We start from the raw sequence: 20,440 nt of genomic DNA, 5'->3' as shown, positions 1-20,440 counted from the left end.
TCCAGTAGCATGATGCCACCTATAGAATGTACCTGGAATTAGTCCCAGCTGTGGCTATGCCTCCAGCAGCCTGGTGCTGTACTGAAACTGGAGAGAAGATAATGCTCCCTCCTTGTCCCCGATTGAGGTTCGGACTGGAGAGGTAGTCTCATCACCCAGCGCTTCCTCCAGGACTCTTCCTCTTGCCTTCTTGAACCCCCCAGCTGTTTAGTAGTTCTGCACCTGGCATCATTTGAGAAACTGAGACCAGAACCTGGCATGGCTGGAGCAGGAATTCCCAGCTCTCCCCAGGAGTCCCTGTGATTTCCCAACAGTCACAAGCTCCAGGGTTGTGTGCTGGCTGAGGCATCAGTGGCCAGCCGTCAACGGTGAACAAGTATTTTCTAAAGGTTTTGGAAGCCCAATAAACCTGACCACATGACCCCTAATGTACAGAATGGGGAAACTGGACAGGCTACTCTAAGGCTGCCTGATCCAAATGACCCTTTTACAGGATAAACTGAAGTCAAGAAGGGAAAAGAAAAATGACTTATCCAAGGCATCTCAGCCAGTCGGGGGTGGAGCAAGTACAGGTCTGAATCCATTTTTTTTTTTTTAATTCCCCATCCACTGCTGTTTGGATTATCCAGGCACGTCTCGGCACGAGCTTCCATGTTTGCATGGCTTGGTGGTCCTGGAACCCTGGAGCTGGTGCATGAAGTCCCATGATGGCTGCCCAACTGGCTTTACCTGGGCCTTGGAACTGAATGCCTTTGGTGGCAGTCAGTAGCTCTTCCTGGGTGGCTGGGGAGGAGGAGGGGGGCCAGAGGCAGGAAAACTCTCTTGGACCCTGACCTCAGGCTATTGGGCTGCTCATCTGGCCAGAGTCTGGGAAGTCCAAGGGTCAGTGACCCCAACTGCACCCCAGATGACTCTGTTATGCCAAACACCATGACTTGGAGCAGCAGTGGGGCGTGTCTAGCTTCCTGCTGTGCTTGGTTCCAGTACCATGACACCTCCTCTTAGGCACCGCAACTCCTGGGTGACAGACCTAAGTCAGCCCTGTCCTCAGCTTAACTTGGTCACCAGTAAGTTACTTAGCCCCACTGAACTTGTTTTCCCATATTTAAATGTGATTACTAAAGTCTCCCTCTAAGGATTGTGATGAAGAATAGAAGAGTTTGGAAGCTTCTAGCCAGAGCTTGGCATGGAGCAAGCAGCCATTGCTTGCTGATGGAAGCTACATCTTTCCACTCCCACCACTCCTGCACACCCTCTTGCGCCAGGTTAGGTACAAGGCTCTGCTAGACAAATGACCATAAACCTTCATGTACATTTGAGCCCATGTAGAAACATGGGAAACTCCATGTAGAAACTCCCAAGTGCTCTCCAGCGGGCTCCCTTGGGCAGCTAATTTGTGGGTGTCAGCTCCAACTTCCAGCCTATCCTTGGATAAATTTCTCCAGTCAGTACTCTCCAGTTCTAGCCTGGCTCCATCCTCTGCTGCAACCCTGAATCCAGCAATCTAGCCCTTGGCTGGCTTCCCTGAACATCCCTAGGAGCTCTCCGGTGTAGACTGCACCAGGATCTTTCTCTTTGGGGAACAGAAGTGCATGAACCCACAGAGGCTGGAAGAAGCACTACCTTACTGTAGGAAATTGAGCCTGGGACCCCTTTACTCATCTGAGAAAAACAGCACGTGTGTGTGTGTGTGTGTGTGTGTGTGTGGTCTTGCCTTCCTGGGATCCAAATTACTCTCCATGTGGGTCCACTAGAGGTACCTATCAGAGCAACAAAATGGGAAAGACCCTGCCAATTTGACAGTTGGGAATACTAATTTTTCAGAGAGGAGGAAGTCTGCTCATCTTGTGGGGCAAAGGCTGAAGGCACTTTCCTGGATTCCCCTGAGCTGGAAACTTGGGCTGGACAGCGGTTGAAAGCATCAGCTGGAGGGAGCAGCGGGATTAGCCTACAGGCTCAGAGTACCCTGGGGTGGGGTGGGGGAGGCTCTGTCTGAGGCTCCAAGTCATCTCCCCCAAGCCACCTCTCCTCCACTTCTGTGCCCATCTTTCCTTCTCTTCCCTCACACTTGCCTGTGGCATACCCTCACTCTCAGGATGGGATCCCCACGGTGGATATCGGTTCACTAGTCAGCCCAGACAGGCCACTGCCCCCACTCGCTTCTGACTGGTCCAAGCGCCTTTAAAGCCCAGCTGGCTTACTGCGATCCCCTCACCCACTTGCCCTCACCCTCTCCATTTCCACTGGACCAGTCCGCGCGGACCCGACTAGCGCAAAATGGGGCGCGAACTTTCCCCCTAATCACACTAGGGAATTTGCTTTTAGAAGTTTCCGCCTCCTGGGAGGAAAGCTCACCACCCCGCTGCCCCGCACTGAGGCTAGCGACAGTGACTCGGAGCCCGAAGCCTGGCGCCCGGCGCCCCCAGGTCGCGGGCGCCGTTCCAGCGGGGTGGCCAGCGCCTCTTTCCGCGTGGGCCGCTCTTTGTTCTCGGTCGGTTGAGCCCGGCTTGGCTCCGGCTCTAGGGTCAACGAAGCTATTACTCCGGACTTTTCAGGCTGGATGGCGCCTCCCTCAGGAGGAGAGGCTGCTCGCGGACTGGGGAAGTTCGATCTCTCCCCTAAGCTTGCGGTGGGGGGTGGCGGTGCGGTAGTGGGGAGGACTGTTTAGGGACCCACTGCCCGGGGCTGCTAGAATACTCGCAGCGGCTGGAGAACGAGGTCGGCTAGGGACCTCCTTCAGACTTAGATTTAGGAAGCTGTTAAACCGGCAACTCCCTGAAAGTCGGACTCCTTTCTCTCTACTCTTCACTGGGTGTCCACCCTACTCTCGCAAAAGGAGAAATTGAGGCTGAAACCTGGATCTGGGATTGGGAGACTAGGAGCCCCAATTCTCCCCGAGTTTGTTTCCCAGCTAGGAAAAGACTTGAGGGAGGCTAGAACTTTGCTCCCGTATTCCAGGGGTGCCCTTTCCCCAGGGCACCCATCCCCCTAGGGAAGAAGCTGTGCTATCACACCCACCGCCAGGAAAAAAAAAAAAAAAGATAATACCTCTAGGGTGAGCTGTGCCACCCAGGGAGGTGTAAAAAAGTCTGGATGGAGACTGCGTCCAAAAGGCAGTGATAATAAAAGCAGAGGAAAGAGAAGGATGGAGGGACGGCTGGTTTACTGTCCCAACCCAGTAGTCGCGACTCTCAGCGACACCCTCTCCCGTGCCAGGAGGTCTGTTGGCGCCCTCCTTCCTTTCCGCGGAAACAGCCAGTCCCTCGACTGTGGGCTAATCTTCCGCCCATTTCCCTTCTCGCTTCCCCACTTCACTCTGCAGGTCGCTTCACTCTCAGCAATTCCTAATCCTGCTTTCCCTCTGCAACTCTGATTTAAAAAGAAATATAAGAATTATTTCAAAAAAAGTGACCGCAATGGTGGCTTTTTCTGCCACCTCCTTAAAAAACGTAAAACTTCCGTCTTCTTGGAAGAGATAGGGAATTCCTGTCCACAGCGCGATGCAGGGAGGCTGGGGGTGGATCTCCCACCCTTACGCACTGTGCTCTCTCTTCGTGGTTTGCTGGGGAAGACAAGACTGACCTTGGAGGGAACAAGTCCTGCTGAAAAAAATCCTCTGGAGCCCAGAATAACCCTGAAAGTGGCCCCACGATTACAATTCTGGTCCAAATCCATTTACCATATTTATTTGTGGATTTCTCCCTCCCACTCCTCTTCATATTAAAAAAGATCAAAAAGACGTTTTAATGTATAAAAGATGTTTCCTCCACATAATGCCCTCATCACCACCCACATACCTTTTTTTTTTTTTTTTTTTTGCTTTGAATCCAAGGACTTTTGCTGCGCCAGTCGTCGCGGCGACCGTCCCAGAGCAAGGAAGTGCTTCCTCTTGATCTGTCCAAAGGGTGGGGAACTGAGCCCTAGAGGGGCCAGGCCAGAGGCCCAGAGAGCTGATCTGCCGGATACCTCCTTAATCCTTGTCGAGCCGCTCGTCTATCTTCTCTCTGCCCAGCGCTATTTTCAATGTCTACCTGCTTATATCCCCCAGCAATCCCCCATGCTGTCCCTGTTTCTTGGGCCAATGAACCTCCCACCAAAAAAAGAGTGTTTTCCAGGATTCCCACGGTGGCTCAGTCCTTCACCCGTTTGGCCAGAAAGTAGCTAAACTTCAACTAGATAAGTAACAAACTCAGCTGTGAACCTGACATTTCCACTACTTTAAATTTCACGGCTCCCTGGTCCTGGTCAAGAACCCCATACTCAGCAAAATCAGTTTTTCTTGCCGTAAGCTTCTGTTTTCAGGATCTTAAGGACTAACTGAAGAAATCAAATTAATTTTGCCTCTGATTACTGTGTTATTCTAGATAAGCCATTATTATGCAAATGACAGAGTGCGGCTTTCAAGTTGAATAAGAACCGTGCCGGGTAGCGGCGCAGGACTGCCCCAGATGTTTGCATAATTACTTCTGCCCTAACTTCGAGAGTGCAAAATGTCAAGGGAGGAAGTGGTGCGGGTAAATACGGTACCACATTCCCTGAATTTGATTTCCTAGAGAAGGGCGGGGAAGCCGATCTGAGGCTTTCATCTGGAGCGAGTGCAGGCGTCCCGACTCTCTGCCGAGGGTGTCCCAGCCCGAGTGGCCGTCGACGCCCTCCCCCTCGCGGGTGAGCCATCCCGCAGCCAAGAGTGGTCGGAGAGACCCGGGTCTCGCCGGGGCAGTGAGGCGCTTGCGCGGGGACTGAGCCGCTGCTAGCCGCGCGCTTTCCGGCAGCCCGGGAACCGGCAACTCGGCTTCTGGGCGTGCGCGGAGCCTGCGCGCTCTGGACGTTCAGCCTCGACGCCCGTCCGGCTTGGTCTGACCCCCGACAGCGCCCCCTCCTGGGGCTAAGGCTGGGGGTGCACCTCGGGATCCCCGGCGCGGGGCTACAAGGAAAGGCACTGATCAGAGCCGAAAGGACGCCGAGGTTCCATCCACGTCTGTCAGAGACAAGAAGGCCGGACCCTCCCAAGAACCGTCGCCTTTTCTCCGTCGAATCTCAAACGTCTGCCCCTAGGGTTTCCCATACGCCCCCGCGAGGGCGAACGCGTCGGCGGAGCTCGGCCTCCGGCGGGGAATTCCGCCGGAGCACCCAGACTCATCCCCCCGACCCCGCAACATGTGCCTTCTTGAAGGACCTGGCAGGCTCTTGGTGTTTCTGATCTCTGAAACAGGAGACTGGACGTTGGCTCTTCTCAGCGTGAACAGCCTCACGAGGAAGTGGTACTGGCCGAGGGATCTCGAGTTTGGAACTAACTCGAGGTCCCGAGTGAGTGAGTGAGTGAAGTCGCTCAGTCGTGTCCGACTCTGCGACCCCATGAACTGTAGCCTACCAGGGTCCTCTGGCCATGGGATTTTCCAGGCAAGAATACTGGAGTGGGTTGCCATTTCCTTCTCCAGGGTATCTTCCAAACCCAGGGATCGAACTCCGGGTCTCCCGCATTGCGGGCAGACACTTTATCATCTGAGCCACCAGGGAAGCCCCATCAAAAAGTCACTTCAATTCCTTCCGCTTGGGGGCGGGGTAGGAAGTGAGAACGAACGTGAAGAGCCCGACGGAGTCCGAGGCATCCCTGCAGATTCCCTGGGGGCGGGAGAGATCCTGTGGGGTTGGAGAGGGCAGTGCGGCGACCAGTTGGTCGGCATTGCTGGCGACCGAAGTGCCTACCCTGGCAGAGGTCGGGTTCTAGGGAGCCCAGACCTCGCTGAGCGCAGGCTCTGGGGCTACCAGTCTTCACCCGGTGTCTTCCCTTGGGAAGTGTATGTTCCCTGCCTTCCTGATGGATGCGGTCACCAGCGGGTAGGCAGCACACACACACACGGACCCTGCCTAGTCACTGCAAGGCCAAGGCTTTCCCCGTGCAGACAGAATGCGGAGTCAAACTCTTCTCCTGGAGCATCTTGAATCACAGACTGACGTCAGTGTGTGGGTCAGTGAGCCCTGAGGCCAAGGCTGACGCCGTAGGGGAGTTCTCGAGTCCCGGGAATCTCGGGGCTAGGAGGCTTCGGATAACACCTTCCTCTAGGCTTTGACCCTTAGGTTTTGACCCTTAGGTTACCCATTTGTCTCTCGCGGCTCTGCCACTCCCCCATGCCCTCTTCGCCTTTCTCAGTTCCGCCCCGGCTTAGGCCGTCGAGTCTGAGCCCCTTCTTCAGGGCCGACGGGAACCGAACTCCCAAACTCATCCATTCTCGGTCCCCTTCCATCCTTCGGGACAGGCACGGATATGCAGTAGCTCAGGTCTCCCACTCACCTCGGACCTATCTCCCCTTGCACCCCTCCAGCCCCAAAGTGCCTCCAGGCTCCTGGAGCGGGATTTTGCAAGCAACACGAGGCTGCCTTCCTGGAGAAGATTTGGGGGATTCACCCCGCGGCGCGCGTGAGCGCATGCGCCCCAGCTTCAGCGCTGTGCGCGTGCTTCCACTGCACCGCGCCCGCAAGGAGCTGGGCCTCCGCGCTGCCGGAGTCGCGGTTTTGGTAGCGAACCCACCTGATGCGACGCCTCCCGGGGCAAGTATCCTAAGGGGCGAATTTAGATTGCGTCTGAGGAGCAATTTCCCTGGGAGGGTCAGTGAGCACCCAGCTCCCTCTTTGTGGGTAACCCCTCATGGGAGGCAGGGACAGCTCTGGCTGATACTGGATTCCTTGAGGGAAAGTCACCCAATCCAGACCCACCAAGTCTCATTAGCCTGACCTGGCCCCAGAACACTAAGAAAGACAAGTGTTACAGTAATAATAAACATTTATTGAGCATTTACTTATGCCTGATGGTGTGACAGTGCTTAAAAAAATATTAATATTTCTTTTTAAAATAACAATTATGGGGACAGAAGCACAGAGTGGTTAAGTAACTGGCACAAGGGCACACAGCTAATAAATGAATTTGAACCACTGGCCCTGGAGCCCACAGTTTTAGCCACTGTGCTCTGTGATGAAGGAAAAACAAAGACTTCCACTATCATCCAGCCTCCAAGTGGGTTGATTGGGCTCCTAGAACTCATCCCTTACTCTGTTGTTCCAGTCTCTCTTTCTCTCTCTTTTTTTAATTCTGATGGCCCAGGTCAATGTTTCTGCTTAGCATGGTCAGGTTGCTCACTCTGACAATGAGACCACTGTCTTCTATGGCCAGTTCCATTGGCCCTTCCTTACCTTGAATAATTTCCATAAGCCGGGAAGAAGTGAAACATCTAGAGGGTTCCAAACTCCTGTCCTACAGTATCAGAGAGCACTGGGCTTGGGACGCCTCACACAGAACCCCTGCTGTGTGCCCCTGGGCAAGTTATTTGACTTCACCGTGCCTCAAGTTTCCTCATCTGTAAGATGGGGATTATGGAATTACTTTTATCTGGTTGTTGTGAATGTTAAGTAGAATAATGCAGCTGCTCAATAGATGCTGCTTGCCCCGTGGAGCTGCCATTCATCCTGTGATTTCAGGGGGCTAAGTCAAAGGTTATGTTGCTTCTAGAGTATGTGCAGGCTTGTGAGAAATGTGCAGCATGGTCATCCCTTTAGTATCCTTTGCAAATTATTCTAGTGTTCCTCTGACACCCATTGAAAGTCTACTCGGAAGGAGAAAATGGCAAGGAGAGGTGGGAACTTCTTGATTCTGGGAAGGACTAGAGGCTGGAAACCTCTAGGTTCCAGGCCAGAAACCTTGGCAGCCTCCCTCCTGTCACCATCCAGCCTGTCCGGGTCGGGTCTTTGGGACTTCTTTGCAAGGTGTTGGATCACCTCTGCCTTTTCTCCTGTAGCGGGCGAACAGCCTCCCAGAGGCATCCGGCCCTGGCCCAAGCGTGGGGGCGGCAGAGTCGGAGGACGCCTGACGGGCTCCGGGGCTGCTGGTGGCAAGCCACGGGCCGCGATCGCCGCACACGCGGCCACGCTCGGAGCCACCCGTGCTCGCTTCACAGCCTGCCCTGCCGTCCCGCCGGAGGCGGATGATTTCTAAATCCGCCCGCGTCCGCGGCCAAGACCAGGCAGGTCCGACACCCGCCAAGCCGCGGAGCTGAAACGCTCCCAGTGGACTAGCTGGGGCCCGGCCGCATCCTCCAGCTAGAGGACGGGCTGGGGCTTGTTGGTTTGGCCGGCGACCCAGGAGCCGAGCCCGTCACCCCGGTCGCCCTTCCCCTGTCCACCCCTCGGACCGCGCCAGCCTCGAGGACTCCTCCCCGGGGCTGAGTCCGCGGGCAGCGGACACTGGGCAGCCTAAAAGGGCCCTGGACCGAGGGCGGCCCTCAGGTGAAGGAGGCGGGCGCGTGGAGGCACAGGATTCCGACACCTTCCGGAGACTGGGCCGAAGGCTGGGGCTGGCTTCCAGAACCCGGAGCAGGTTCTGGGGGCACTTTGTCGGGAAGGGAAGTGGCAGGCATGTGCCCAGTTCACCGAAATGAGTGCAGAATCGGGCAGTAGACCTAGGGGGTCGGGAAGCAGGTGGCCCGATGTGGGCGGGCGTCTGTATTTCCACAAACAAAGGAACAGGGCAGCTCACCCCGGAACTTGGGGGTGGTGGGAAGACGGCTAAAAGAATCGCCGACAATTGCCTTCATAAAAATGCGATCTGAGAGCATTTGATTTCCACTTTCACTCCCCCTCGCCCTCCGCCCCGACACACGCACTGTCTCCAAAGACACTCAAATTGCAGCCATATGGGGCTAAAGTAATAGGAAGCAGTTACCTTATTTACTGAAGTGGCGGCGCACTCAAACTTGACAGCCACAGCCGAGGACCGCCGGGCAATGAAATTAAGAGCAGAAGGTTCTTGTTCTTTGAAACTTTGTTTTGTTTACACCCAGGGGTGCACGCGGGAAAAACAGTTACCTGACTTTGAAAGATAAAAGAGGTTGTGTGTAGGAAAGAAGGGAGGTGGCGAGAATTGAGTGATGAAGAAGGCAGGTCCAACAAGAAAAGTGGGGAGCTAGGTTCCTTCTTCCTTTGGTTTCTAAGTGTCACCGGCTGATCACTTTGAAAGAAGGGGTAGGGACTCAGCGGGAAGGATGCCTCTACCCACCCCCCACACTAGCCCCCTCCATAGCAGGTACAGGCAACCTCCCTCACCAACCAAGGAGGCCCCAGCTCTGGGTCGCACCAAGACTACAAGCCCATTTCTCAGACTTCTTCTCATTTAGTCTCCAAACTCTCTCGGGGAGTCGAGGTCACTCAGTGACCGGTGTTCACACTCTCTCCAATCCTGGTGTCTTGCAAACAGATGGCAGCGGTGCGCGAGTCAGGAGTGAGACACACCCCCCTCACCAAACCCGGGGTTTCTCCGCCCACACCGCGGGACTGAGTTTCTCTGCAGCGGACAAGAACGGGGCTTGGTCTGATTGTTCTCAGGTTATTCTATGCCTCTCCTTTCCTTCAGGATCGAGTTCCACCTTTGCTATGGGCGCTGTAGGAATCCCCGACGTTTGCAAACTCAGGCACTTCCAAAGCGCTTATTTTGTTCAGAACAAGTGTTTTCACAACCAGGCATAAAGACAGGCAGAAAAATGCGGGAAAGCAAAAAAAAAAAAAAAAAAAAAAAAAAAAAATTACTAAATACCCCCTGGAGGAGGGGCCGTGCACAACAGCGCCAGGGTTTTCATTTCCCACTTGAAGCTTCGGAGGCACTTAAGCAAAGAAGAAAGAAAAGAGAGTGAGAGAGGTACGAGGGAAGAAAGAAAGGAAAGAAGGAAGGAAGGAAGGGAGGGATGGAGGGGGAAAGGAGGAAAGAAGAGAAAGACAGGGAGGGAGGAGCTGAGCTAACTTTTTCAGCGTGAAACTGAAACCATCGACCTCTGCACGCCTCGTGCAAACTCCGGGTCTGTAAAGGCACCCAACGCAAACAGCTCGCGGGAACAGCGCCCCAGAAACCCTATCAGAAGGGAAACCACCACTCTTTGCGGGCGCGGGCCGACTCGCGAGGGATGGGGGAAGGACGTGGGTGGGGAGGGGCGGTGGCGAAGCCCCTCCGTTCCTCCAGCCATTTCGGGACAGGCTCCCTCCTTCCGGCTCTAAGGTGGCCCTAAGGCTGCCCGGGGAATTCAAGAGACCGGTGCGTGGCTGGCACAGCCGGGCAGCCGTCGCCCACAGCGGGCAGCGAATTCCAAGAGGCTGCGGGCGGGGCGTGCAGAGCGACCCGGGCCCAGGGCGGAGGGTGGGCTTTCTCTGGGCGGGGAAACCAGACACTTACAGGCGGCTGAGGCCGACTTTATTTTTACTGCCCAAACTGTTGGAAAGTATTTAAGCTTAAACAGAAACAGCTGTATCGCTGGCACCGGCCAACGAAACTATTTGTTACCGGGAATGACTTTTTATGATTAAGGACCCGGCCGTCGGCGGCCTCTCGCGGGCAACTCGCGCGGGTCGCCAGGGCTATCTAGGCGTCGCCAACTTGCTGTTCGTTAAGACCGAACGGCCGGAGAGATGAGGCTGTTCACCCAGAGCTCACCTTGTAAAGTTTGAGCAAGGCCAAAATCTGGACCCCCGCCCCGTTTCCAAGGGTGGGGGCGGGGAGTGCGGGAGTGGGAGGGTAGGAGTGGGGGCGGGAATCTCTCCTGTCCAGCGCGCCCAGGACCGCGCCGCACCCGTCGCGCACCTAACTTTGGACAGGAGGCCGGTTTTCCGCTCTGGGCTTCCTGCCCTTGAGTCAGACTCCTTGGCTCGCCTTTCCTCCTCTCTCTTGTTCTCCTTTTTTTTTCCCTCTCTTTCTTCCACCACATCCCTCGCCAAGGGAAACTGTGCTTCCAGTCAAGTTTATCACCGATGTTTTAACTAAATCGTGGGTTCCGAGGAGTGGGTGCTGTTACTTGCAGCTTGGGCGATAAGAGAAAAGGGTTGGGGATTGCTGGGCCCAGACAGGGCTTCTGTCTCTGTAGCTGCCGTCCCAGCCCACGGGTCACCGCGAGCTGAGCAGGAACGTGCAGTTTGCGTGTGTGCAAACGCGAGGCACGAGAGACCCGGTCCTCGCCCCCTTTCCTGGACCCCGCCACTTTCTCCCCTCTTTGTCAACCTTCAGTGGACACTGTGAGGCTCCCTGGGTTTTCTCGCAGTGTCTGCCACGCGCATTGGGATGAGCTGCCAACAGGAAGAGTGGGGCACAGGCCCAGCGGGTTGCCCGGGTACAGGTAAAGCAGGGAGCTTTTCCAGTCGCGCTCCCCAACCCCAGCCAAGCTCCAGACTCTGCCTTGGTGGAAGTCCATGCCCTCCCCAACACACCCCGGCCTGGGGCAAGGAGTGGCTGGACTGGGGCTAGCGACACTTGGGGCCAGGGCCTGGAGTGGAACAGCAACGCGGGCTGGCGGCAGGGGCAGGTGGCTGCGGGTGTCCGGGACGAGTCAGGGAGGGGGCAGGAAGAAGGCGCGCGAACTCCCCCACGGGATCCTGGAGTGCGGAAAGACTCGGGCGGCAACGGCGGGCCGCCACTGGCTCTGTATTCGGCCTCCAAGCTGGGGCGAGCGCTCGAGCCCAGCCCGCCTCTCAGGGCCCGGAGGGTGGCCGAGGGCAGGGTTGCGAGACCGGAGAAGGAGACACAGGCACATTGATTTGTTAGCGGGATGGGGTGGGCGGCAGCGGGGGGAGGCCGTTGCCATGGAGACCGAGGGTCGGGTGTGCAACCCAGGGGGAGGGGGCCGGGTGGGAACGCTGGCGAGGGGCGCGTCGCCGGCACTAGGGGGTTCGGGCGCGGCCCGCGGCGCCCCAGCACCTGTGCATTGTGCATTGTGCTGCGCGGGCGGCGGCGGGGGGAGGGAACGACGCGAGTCCTGGCGGTGGGGGTGGGGCGGGCTGGGGGTCGCCAAGGGGGCGGGGCCTGGCTGACACCGCCGCCAGGGTTCCAGCGAGAGCTGTGGGGGACGCTGAGCACCGGGGGGACATCTTGGCGGCGGGGGAGGGGGCCCCGGTGGGGACCGAGGGTGGACGGCCCCCCTGCCAGCCCGACAGACTGACAGCGGCCGAGCCCGCCTCCACGCTACGCCACTTCCGGCGGCGGCCCCACGCCCCCCCCCCCTTCGCGCTCAGTCTCCGGAGCCGTCTCGGACTCCGCCCCCTGGCGATTGGAACGCGGGTCACGTAGCAACGCGGGGGAGAAAGCGAGAGGGGCGTGGCCCGGAGTTCGCCCAATCAGAGCGCGGGAGAGCTGGCTCTGGCCGCTCGGCTTTAGCAACGTCGTTAGCAACACGTGGGGCGGGAGGAAGCGCCGGGCAAGCGGGGAGGAGGGAGCTGCGCGAGGGAGGGGGCGGGGAGGGAGCGAGCGCGCGGGAGGGGGAGGAGAACTGACGTCAGCGGGAGAGTATTATGGTCTGTCGTGCGCTGGCTGCTGCTTTTCTGCTCCTGGAAGCGGCCAAGGGGGGAAGCGCCGAGTCAACATGGAGCTTTCAGCGGTGGGGGAGCGGGTGTTCGCGGCCGAAGCCCTCCTGAAGCGGCGCATCCGGAAAGTAGGTGCCCCCGGGCCTTGGGCCGAGCCCTCCCCTCCCGGCCCGGGTTCCCTCCCCCTGCTGCAACCCAGCTTCCCTTCCCCCAGGTCCCAGCAGCGGCCGCGGCCGTGGCGGCGGCTCTGAGCCCAAGCGCTTTCCTTAGACTTGCAGCGATGCACAGATTGCATGGGTGGGGGGCGGGGTGGGGGGAATGAATGCCGGTGCATGCACTATGTGCAGCGTTTCGTGCAGGGGGTGATGCAGCGTACGCGTGCCTTTTCGCGGTGGGATTTAGCGCATTCATTCGGTGCATGCATTTTTTGCATGTATTTCTCGTGTCCCCGTCATGCATTTTTCCCCTTGCACACACAATTTCCTTTTTGCATCTTCAGGGACGCATGGAATACCTCGTGAAATGGAAGGGCTGGTCGCAGAAGTAAGTAGGTTCTGTGCAATTCTCAACCCCAGACTGTTATTCCGGAGCTTTCTTTCTTCCTCTTTTTCCCTTTACATTGAAATACAATACAATGCAACAAGAAAAGTTACAGACATACACATGCACACCCGCGGTTCTTTCTCTGCTCCCTGAACTGACGCCCACTTCTTCCTGATTTCCTTTAGGTACAGCACATGGGAACCCGAAGAAAACATCCTGGATGCTCGCCTGCTCGCAGCCTTTGAAGAAAGGTACAGGCCCTTCCAGGCTTCAGCTTCTCACTTAGAAACACGAAGGGTGGCTCCTGTCCAGCCTCAATTGGAGCGCACTTGGTTTCTTCACTCACGCTCCCCTTTCCCCCCTCCTTTCTTTCTGCAGGGAGCGAGAGATGGAGCTGTATGGCCCCAAAAAACGAGGACCCAAACCCAAAACCTTCCTGCTCAAGGTAGGGTGACAGTGTCCAATGGTGGGCAGTAGTGTTCTTGTGTCAGTTTGTGGGAAGCAGGCCATGAGGGGTTATGAACCACTGGGGTGTGCTGTTTGTAATCTAGGAGGGAGTCCCTAGACAGGCTGTCACCGAGTCACTTCACCGCTAAGGGTATCTGAGGGGAGGGGCTTAGCCAAATTAGAATTCCTTTATCAGATCCCCTCAACCATCTCAAATAGACATAATCAACTACAAGAAGGGTACTTGGTACAAATGACTGCTTCCAGACAAATCTACCCCTTTGCTTCCAGACAAACTGATACCCCTATAGTTCACCCCAACCCATATGGGAATTCCAAGGCATCAGACGGTGAAGCCGGGAGGCTGGGGCTGGGAGAGCGGTGGGGGAGGTGGGGGAGGTGGGGGAGGTGGGGGAGGTGGGGGAGGTGGGGGAGGTGGGGGCGGGGCAAGGGCCCTGCTGGGTTCTTGACACTACCCTCTCTTCCTGAAGGCCCAGGCCAAGGCAAAGGCCAAAACATACGAGTTCCGAAGTGACTCAGCCCGAGGCATTCGGATCCCCTACCCAGGCCGCTCACCCCAAGAACTGGCCTCTACTTCCCGGTCCCGTGAGGGCCTTCGGAACATGGGTCTTTCCCCACCGGGAAGCAGCAGCAGCACCAGCAGCACCTGCCGAGTGGAGCCCCCTCGGGACCGCGAGCGCGACCGGGAGCGAGAGAGGGAGAGGGAACGAGAGCGGGAGCGTGAACGGGGCACCAGCCGTGCAGATGACAAACCCAGCTCGCCAGGTGACAGCTCCAAGAAGCGAGGTCCCAAGCCCCGGAAAGAGCTCCTAGACCCCTCACAGAGGCCCTTGGGAGAACCCAGTGATGGCCTCGGAGATTACCTCAAGGGCAGGAAGCTGGACGACACTGCTTCCGGGGCAGGAAAGTTCCCAGCTGGCCACAGCGTGATCCAGCTGGCTCGAAGGCAGGACTCGGACCTGGCCCAGTGTGGTGTGGCCAGCCCTAGCCCCGCTGAGGCCACAGGCAAGCTGGCTGTGGACACCTTTCCGGCCAGGGTCATAAAGCACAGGGCTGCCTTCCTGGAGGCCAAAGGCCAGGGCACCCTGGACCCTGGTGGCCCCCGGGTCAGGCACGGCTCAGGCACCCCTGGCTCTGTGGGGGGCTTGTATCGGGACATGGGGGCGCAAGGGGGAAGGCCCTCCCTCATCGCCAGAATCCCAGTGGCCAGAATCCTGGGGGACCCAGAGGAAGAATCCTGGAGCCCCTCTCTGACCAACTTGGAGAAGGTGGTGGTCACCGACGTGACCTCAAACTTTTTGACCGTCACCATTAAGGAAAGTAACACGGACCAAGGGTTTTTTAAAGAGAAAAGATGAATATCTGGGTGGGTGGTCCCAAGACCAGGGAGCAGGAGAGAGACAGTGCAAACTTGGCATAATGCTTTTTATTTCTGGGTGGGGAGGCGGCCTTCTGGCTGGCCCTGTCCCTTCCCTACCTTCACACAACCCCTTTCCTTTCATCCCTCCCCACTCAGTTTTGGTTGGAAAGATTATCTCTAGAGTTATATTTTCTATTAGATGTAAATATGTTATTTAAGAAAAAATATCTAAATATATATATTTCAACTCTTGAAGTTGTTTTATTTAAACAAGGAGAGAGAGAGACTCAGTGTGGTTTAGTTGGGGAAGGCAGGCTGAGTTGGGGCAGGAGGGGTCTGACAGCCACCCAGGGCAGTAGGGAGGATGAAGACCTGGGCACTTGGCCTCTGATGGTGTCTGGAAGGACTCAGCCAGCCCACCTCACCCCTCCTTTTTCCCACAGCCCCAGGGCAGACCCCTGAAACCAAGGCAGGACCCGGATTTTTTTCTCTCTTCCCATTGGTTGGCCAGGCCAACAAAAGATTGGTTCCCCAATCAGAAAGGGAGGAGGTGGGGTCAGTCTTTTTCCTTTTTTTTGGTGGTTGTTGTTTTAAGATTAAGAAATCTGTTGGGGGAAAAGCAAAGTATTAACTGGAGTAATTTTTTTGTGTGTGAAGTTGAAGGTAAAAAGTTGCGGGTGGGTGGGGAACAGCAGAGTTCCCCCAGGACCACACCAGGAAAAAGCACTTTACGGGAGATGTGTGTGTTGTACAGGCAGATCGGATCGTAGGTATGTCATGTGGACAAAACCTCCCAGTTCCCTCGATTCCTTTCCTTACTTCACAGAAAGAAAAGAAATCCAGCGAATCTGTTTACATTCCCGAAATGCCAGGATAAATTGGGAGGATTGCATGTCGGTGCCCAGAGTTCGAGACAGTTGCTGTTTTACGAGAGAAATGTTCGGGGGTGGACTTTTCTTTTTCGCGTCTTCTAGCTTCGCCAGGAGAGACGGTGACCCCCATCTCCCAGGAAGATTGGACTAGTCCCCCTCCCTTGGGGAGGGCGGGCCGCCAGCTCCCAGGAGAACGCCCGGCCGGACAGGCCCACCCAGAGGGACCCACGGGGGTGGGGGGCGGCTGGGAGCGGAGGCTTAGCACCCAGGCCCTGGTCGCAGCTCGGCTGGGAGTGCGGTGAAGGTCTGGGCTCCGGCTCGGAGCTGGGCAGGACTGGCACCCCGGCAGCTTCGGCGGGGCCAGGGAAGGAGGGGCGAGGGGAGGTTTCCATCCAAGAGAGCGCATCAGAACTTTTCCTTTTTCCTTCCCCCCCCCCCTTTCTTAAAAGCAAAAGCTATAATTTATAGGCCTTTTCGATTCGCGGAGTGTTCTCTATTTGAACTCGACATTCAAACTCCGCCAGAGGGGGAGGGAGGAGAGGGAGTTGGAGAAGAGACGGCCGGCGCGGCTGGGGAGGCCTGCGCGCGGCAGCGGGTCCCTGGACGCCCCCGCCCCGGCCGACTCGTGACCACGCTGTGTTCCAAGGACGCAGGACGCGCGCCCCTCTTTTGACTCAAAAGCACAAATCTGCCCCCCTCACATCCCGGTCCCTTCGAGGACTGGTCCTGCGGCCTCCTCGCCCTCCCCCACCCTTAAAGGGCCAGAGGGAATCTAACTTCCCATTGCTAGTGGAGGGAGGGGCGAGGGGGCCCGGCGCTTTGGGAGGAAGCACAGACTCCCGGCGATACAGGCGGGGAGCCGGGACTGAGGGGGAAACTTCTCGATCCTGGGGGGATTTGGCGGGGACCCCCGCCTGGTTTCTCTTCTGCACTCCCCGTATTCCCACTCCCTCTTCGCAGCCTCTCCTCCAGACTTTCTTGCCTTTGAAGTGAGGGGGTAAAAAAGAGGAAGACGGAGTACTACAGGATTTTTCTTTTTTAATTATCAAATTGCGCCTATAAAAAGCCCGTGGAATGGGGATTTTTATCTGCTCACATTTGTAAAACTGGTATTTTAGACTTTGTATAAAGAAGCGCCGTTGACCAAGTGTATCTATTTAAATATCGACGCTATTTTCAGATGAAACTTCATTGAAGGGACATGTCTGTTACCGAGTGGACGGTCATTCCAGGACCCATGTCTTTACCTGGCTGCCGCCTTCCCTCCCTCCTTTCCTGCCTTCACCCTCATCTCCCTCCCTCGGGGCTGACTTTGCCTTTTCCCTCCGACCTTCCCCTGCCCTGGTTTGCCCCACCGCCTATCTGTCCTGTCTTCTGTCCGTGGCCGTCCGCGTGTCTCCTTTGCTCGCTCTTGCGACGCTGACCTGGGGGTGGGTGGGCAGGGCAGGGGCTGCGGGGCTGGGCGTCTGCAACCGCGCGAGATGTGCGGGTGTTGGGTTTATTTAATTCTAAGATTTGTACAAATCTCGAATCGATCTCCGCCTCAGCTCGAGTGAAGCTTGGCACGTATCTTCTGCGGTTGTGAATGTCTGTATCCAATACCGCTTTTTACGTGTTTAAATATATACTTTGTAAATAGAGACGTGTTTCGGATTTTATTCCTTTTTTCCGGCCCTCGAGAAGAGGGAACAGGCGCCCCGGGAGGAAAGGACCCTTCCCTCCTCGCTCATGACCCATCCCACCCGCCTCTCTCTCCCCTATCGGCCCTGGACGATCTGTTTCCAGTAGGCCATTCCCCAGCTGGGGGGATGCCAATCAGGCGGGGCAGAAGGGTAGGGTTGGGAGGGAGCGGTAAGTGACTCTTCTTAGCCTTCTAAAGGGGAAGGTCCTGGCTTTCCTCACCTACGGACTGCACTTCTCTGCGGTCTGGGCAGAACTCGGGGATCCCAGGGAGATGGGCGCGACCTCTGGGTTCTCATTTCTCCTGGCGGGACTCCCCCGGCGCAACCCACCCCCAGGCCTGATGTCCTGGTCCCTGACGCCCCGCGCCTCGGTGCCGCGCTGCTCCGGCTTCCCCACCTGCTCACCAGTGCTGTCCTGGGACCCGCCCCCCAGGCCCACCTAGCCTCGCCAGCGCTCCCCGAATTGCAGCTCCTCGCGCCTATTGATTGAGGAATTGAGTTCGCGGGTATTGCTAGGCAACTGGCTGCTCCGAGCCGGCGCAGAGCGCGCTGATGTGATTAGTGAACCCAGAGCTGCCGAGGCGCAAGCCCCGCGCACCCCGCCCCCGCCAACATCCCCCCAGCCTCTCAGTCCCTGGTCTGGGGGAGCAACACCTCCAACGCTGGGAGAGATATGGTTCGGGGTAGCGCAGAACACAGGGTGGGGTGGGGGTTCCTCAGATTTTCCTGGCCGAAGACTTTGCAGCAATGGGGTGAGGTCGAGAAGCCTGCACAGGAGAGCCGCACTCGGGACCCCAAAAGGGCCACCGCACTGAGCGCAGTTTCACCCCGCCCCGCCCCAGAGACCTAGCAGACGTCGCCACCAGGAAAAGCAAGCGCGAATCTAGGCGCACTTGGCAGAACCGGAAGGGCTGTGGGCACGGGTAGGCTGGCGCATCTCCTATTCTTGCCCATTGAGTCGGTGACCCCGCGTCTGGCGGAGCTCTCCCGCCTTCTTCCTCTAGTCTGTGGCCTGTATGTGGACCTGGGACGGAGGGAGCGGCCAGGCACCTGACTTTGGGGCCGTGGGCCAGCCTTCCGACGTGAGGGGCTGGGCTGGTGGGCAGAGTCAGAGGGTGGGGAGTGGAGTGCAGTGGCTTGGGGAGGATTGCAGCGGGGGGCCAGTCCCCAGGCCGTGGCCCCGTCTCTCCACAGAGACTCTCTCCCGCATTGGGTAGCCTAGTGGGCTCCTGCTTTGGAAGACAGGGAGATGGGAGGGCGCCGACTCTGCCCCCTTTCCCCGGCTGTCTGGCCACCACCAGCCTTGGCCTTAATCTGGTGCTTCTCCGGCGGGTTTCCATAACGTGGGCAGATGCTCTGGGAAAGACACCAGGTGTGGAGGCCTGGGCCTGTGGTGCTGCCTGGGGCTGAGGCATGCCTCTGCCTCCGAAGGGCAGGGCAATCTACTGCTGCCGCAGCCAGCAGGGAGCTTGGCCCAGCACACATACTGGTTGAACTGGAATCTTTATGGGTCTTTAGAGAGAGAGCATTGGGTTGGTGGGTTTTTTTTTTGGGGGGGGGGTCCCCCCTTTGATGCTTAACAGTACAGATACTAGTCGAGGCCCTGGGCTGTGTGCAGGAGACTCAATAGTGAACAGGCCTGCCCCAGGATTGGGGGTGGGGGGCTCATATTCTTTTCCCCTCTTCTCACCCAGAGTCCCCCAGGGCCAGAGGGGGCCTGGAATCCAACTGGGGTTCGAGTTGGGGGCGTCTTAGTGCTTGATCGGGCTCTACCTCCAGCCTTCGGAGCCTGGACAGGAGAAAAGGGGGTTGGGGCCGGGGCTTACTTCTAAAAATTTGGAGACTTTTGGGTGTGTGTGTGTTTCAGAGCAATTGTATTGCGGGTCGTGCAATTCGGTTCCCTTTGGCAGCTCGGAACCGGGGGTGGGGAATGTTCCTCACGCGTCCAAAGCGCCAGCGGCCCGATCTTTGCGGGTTGCGCGCGCCCTCTAGAGGCGATGGCCTCAACCCCGCTCACTGGCGCCCACCCACTCCCGGCGGCGATGCCTTTCTGAGTCGCGAGGGGAGCAGGGAACGTCTCTCCATCCCAAAAGTACTCTAGAGTGGGCCACCGTGGGCGCCCCCTCCGCGACCTCCCTTCGGCCAGGCCCTCTAGCCACAAAGGTAGGGAAGAAGGTGTCCAGCGGCCGGATCCGCCAGGCACCCTCGTGCTGGATCCAACGGCGCGGGGCTGAGCCCTAGGGAGGCCGCGGGCCGGGCCCTCGGGCCGGGTCGGGCCCCTTGGCAGCCCAACCCATTCTTCTGGGAAGGCGGTGGATTAGGCGATCAGATCAGCAGCGCAGAAACTAACAAAGGCCAGTGTGGGTCAGGGCCCCCCCACCGTACACGTCTGGCTGTCGCTCTGTACAAATGGACTCGCCACCGGGGGCCGCGCGGGTTGTTACTCCTCTAGCCTGCTCTTTCGTGGCCATCCCCAATCCCTTCTGCTGCCCTCAAAAGCCAGAGGACAGGACAAGTAGGGTCATTTCTGCTCACCTTCTCCAAAAGAAAACAACGCCAGCCTCTGAAGGCACAACAAAAGAAAACATGCCAGTAGCCTTCCCCGCAAGAATGATTTCAAATTCTCAGGCCTTTTCTGGAGCCGGCCAGAGCTGGGGGAAGAAGCATTTTGGTAGTGCGAATCTCTTCCTGAACTAAAACATTCAGGCCTTCACCCCAGCTAGCCTTTCAACCAGTGGTGGCCAACATCCAGGCCCAACTTCTCTTTACTTCAAAGGGAGCTTCCTTCTCCCTGGAGGCTGAAATTTATGAATAAATTCATGCTGAGGGTAATGCAAACCTTAAAGGACCAGGGAAGGTTATATAATAAGCAAACCGTCTCTTTTATTATGAGCCATGGGTTAGGAATCACAGTAGCACCACTGATTCAAAGATTCTTGTGCTTCATGGCTACTCCCCTGAATTTTATAGCTGTGTCCTTTTAAAGTGTTACCACATGTGGTGGATTCAAGGGGTTGAGTAGCTTTCCAACACAGGATCATTTGGATACTGGGGGTGGGGAGTGCATATGCACATGTGGAAATATTGGTTTGTTTTAAAGTATTAGTTTCTGGGAGATGTCTCAAAGTGAGCTTGACTTGTGACATACTGCAGCATCCCTGGCCTCTATCCACTAGATGCCAGTAGCAATA

The 20,440-nt window shown here is 57.1% G+C and overlaps 1 protein-coding gene across 1 annotated transcript; it reads left to right on the top strand.

Annotated features, from left to right (window-relative positions):
* Positions 1–12,283: 12,283 nt before the first annotated feature.
* On the top strand, positions 12,284–14,950 carry CBX8 (chromobox 8). The gene is made up of 5 exons (XM_055575299.1): positions 12,284–12,452; positions 12,824–12,867; positions 13,053–13,118; positions 13,246–13,312; positions 13,806–14,950. Exons 1-5 carry the CDS (start codon positions 12,384–12,386, stop codon positions 14,691–14,693), a joined length of 1,134 nt encoding a protein of 377 aa, XP_055431274.1. The 5' UTR covers positions 12,284–12,383; the 3' UTR covers positions 14,694–14,950.
* Positions 14,951–20,440: the final 5,490 nt, after the last annotated feature.

The sequence above is a fragment of the Bubalus kerabau genome, chromosome 4 (assembly GCF_029407905.1).
Source record: "Bubalus kerabau isolate K-KA32 ecotype Philippines breed swamp buffalo chromosome 4, PCC_UOA_SB_1v2, whole genome shotgun sequence".
NCBI classification, from domain to species: Eukaryota; Metazoa; Chordata; class Mammalia; order Artiodactyla; family Bovidae; genus Bubalus; species Bubalus kerabau.
This window is presented reverse-complemented; position numbering and strand designations above follow the sequence as displayed.

Coding starts and splice junctions, on each gene's coding strand:
- CBX8 (XM_055575299.1), top strand. CDS start 12,384: ATGGAGCTTTCAGCGGTGGGGGAGCGGGTGTTCGCGGCCGAAGCCCTC. Junction 12,453..12,823: donor TGAAGCGGCGCATCCGGAAA/GTAGGTGCCCCC, acceptor TTGCATCTTCAG/GGACGCATGGAATACCTCGT. Junction 12,868..13,052: donor TGGAAGGGCTGGTCGCAGAA/GTAAGTAGGTTC, acceptor GATTTCCTTTAG/GTACAGCACATGGGAACCCG.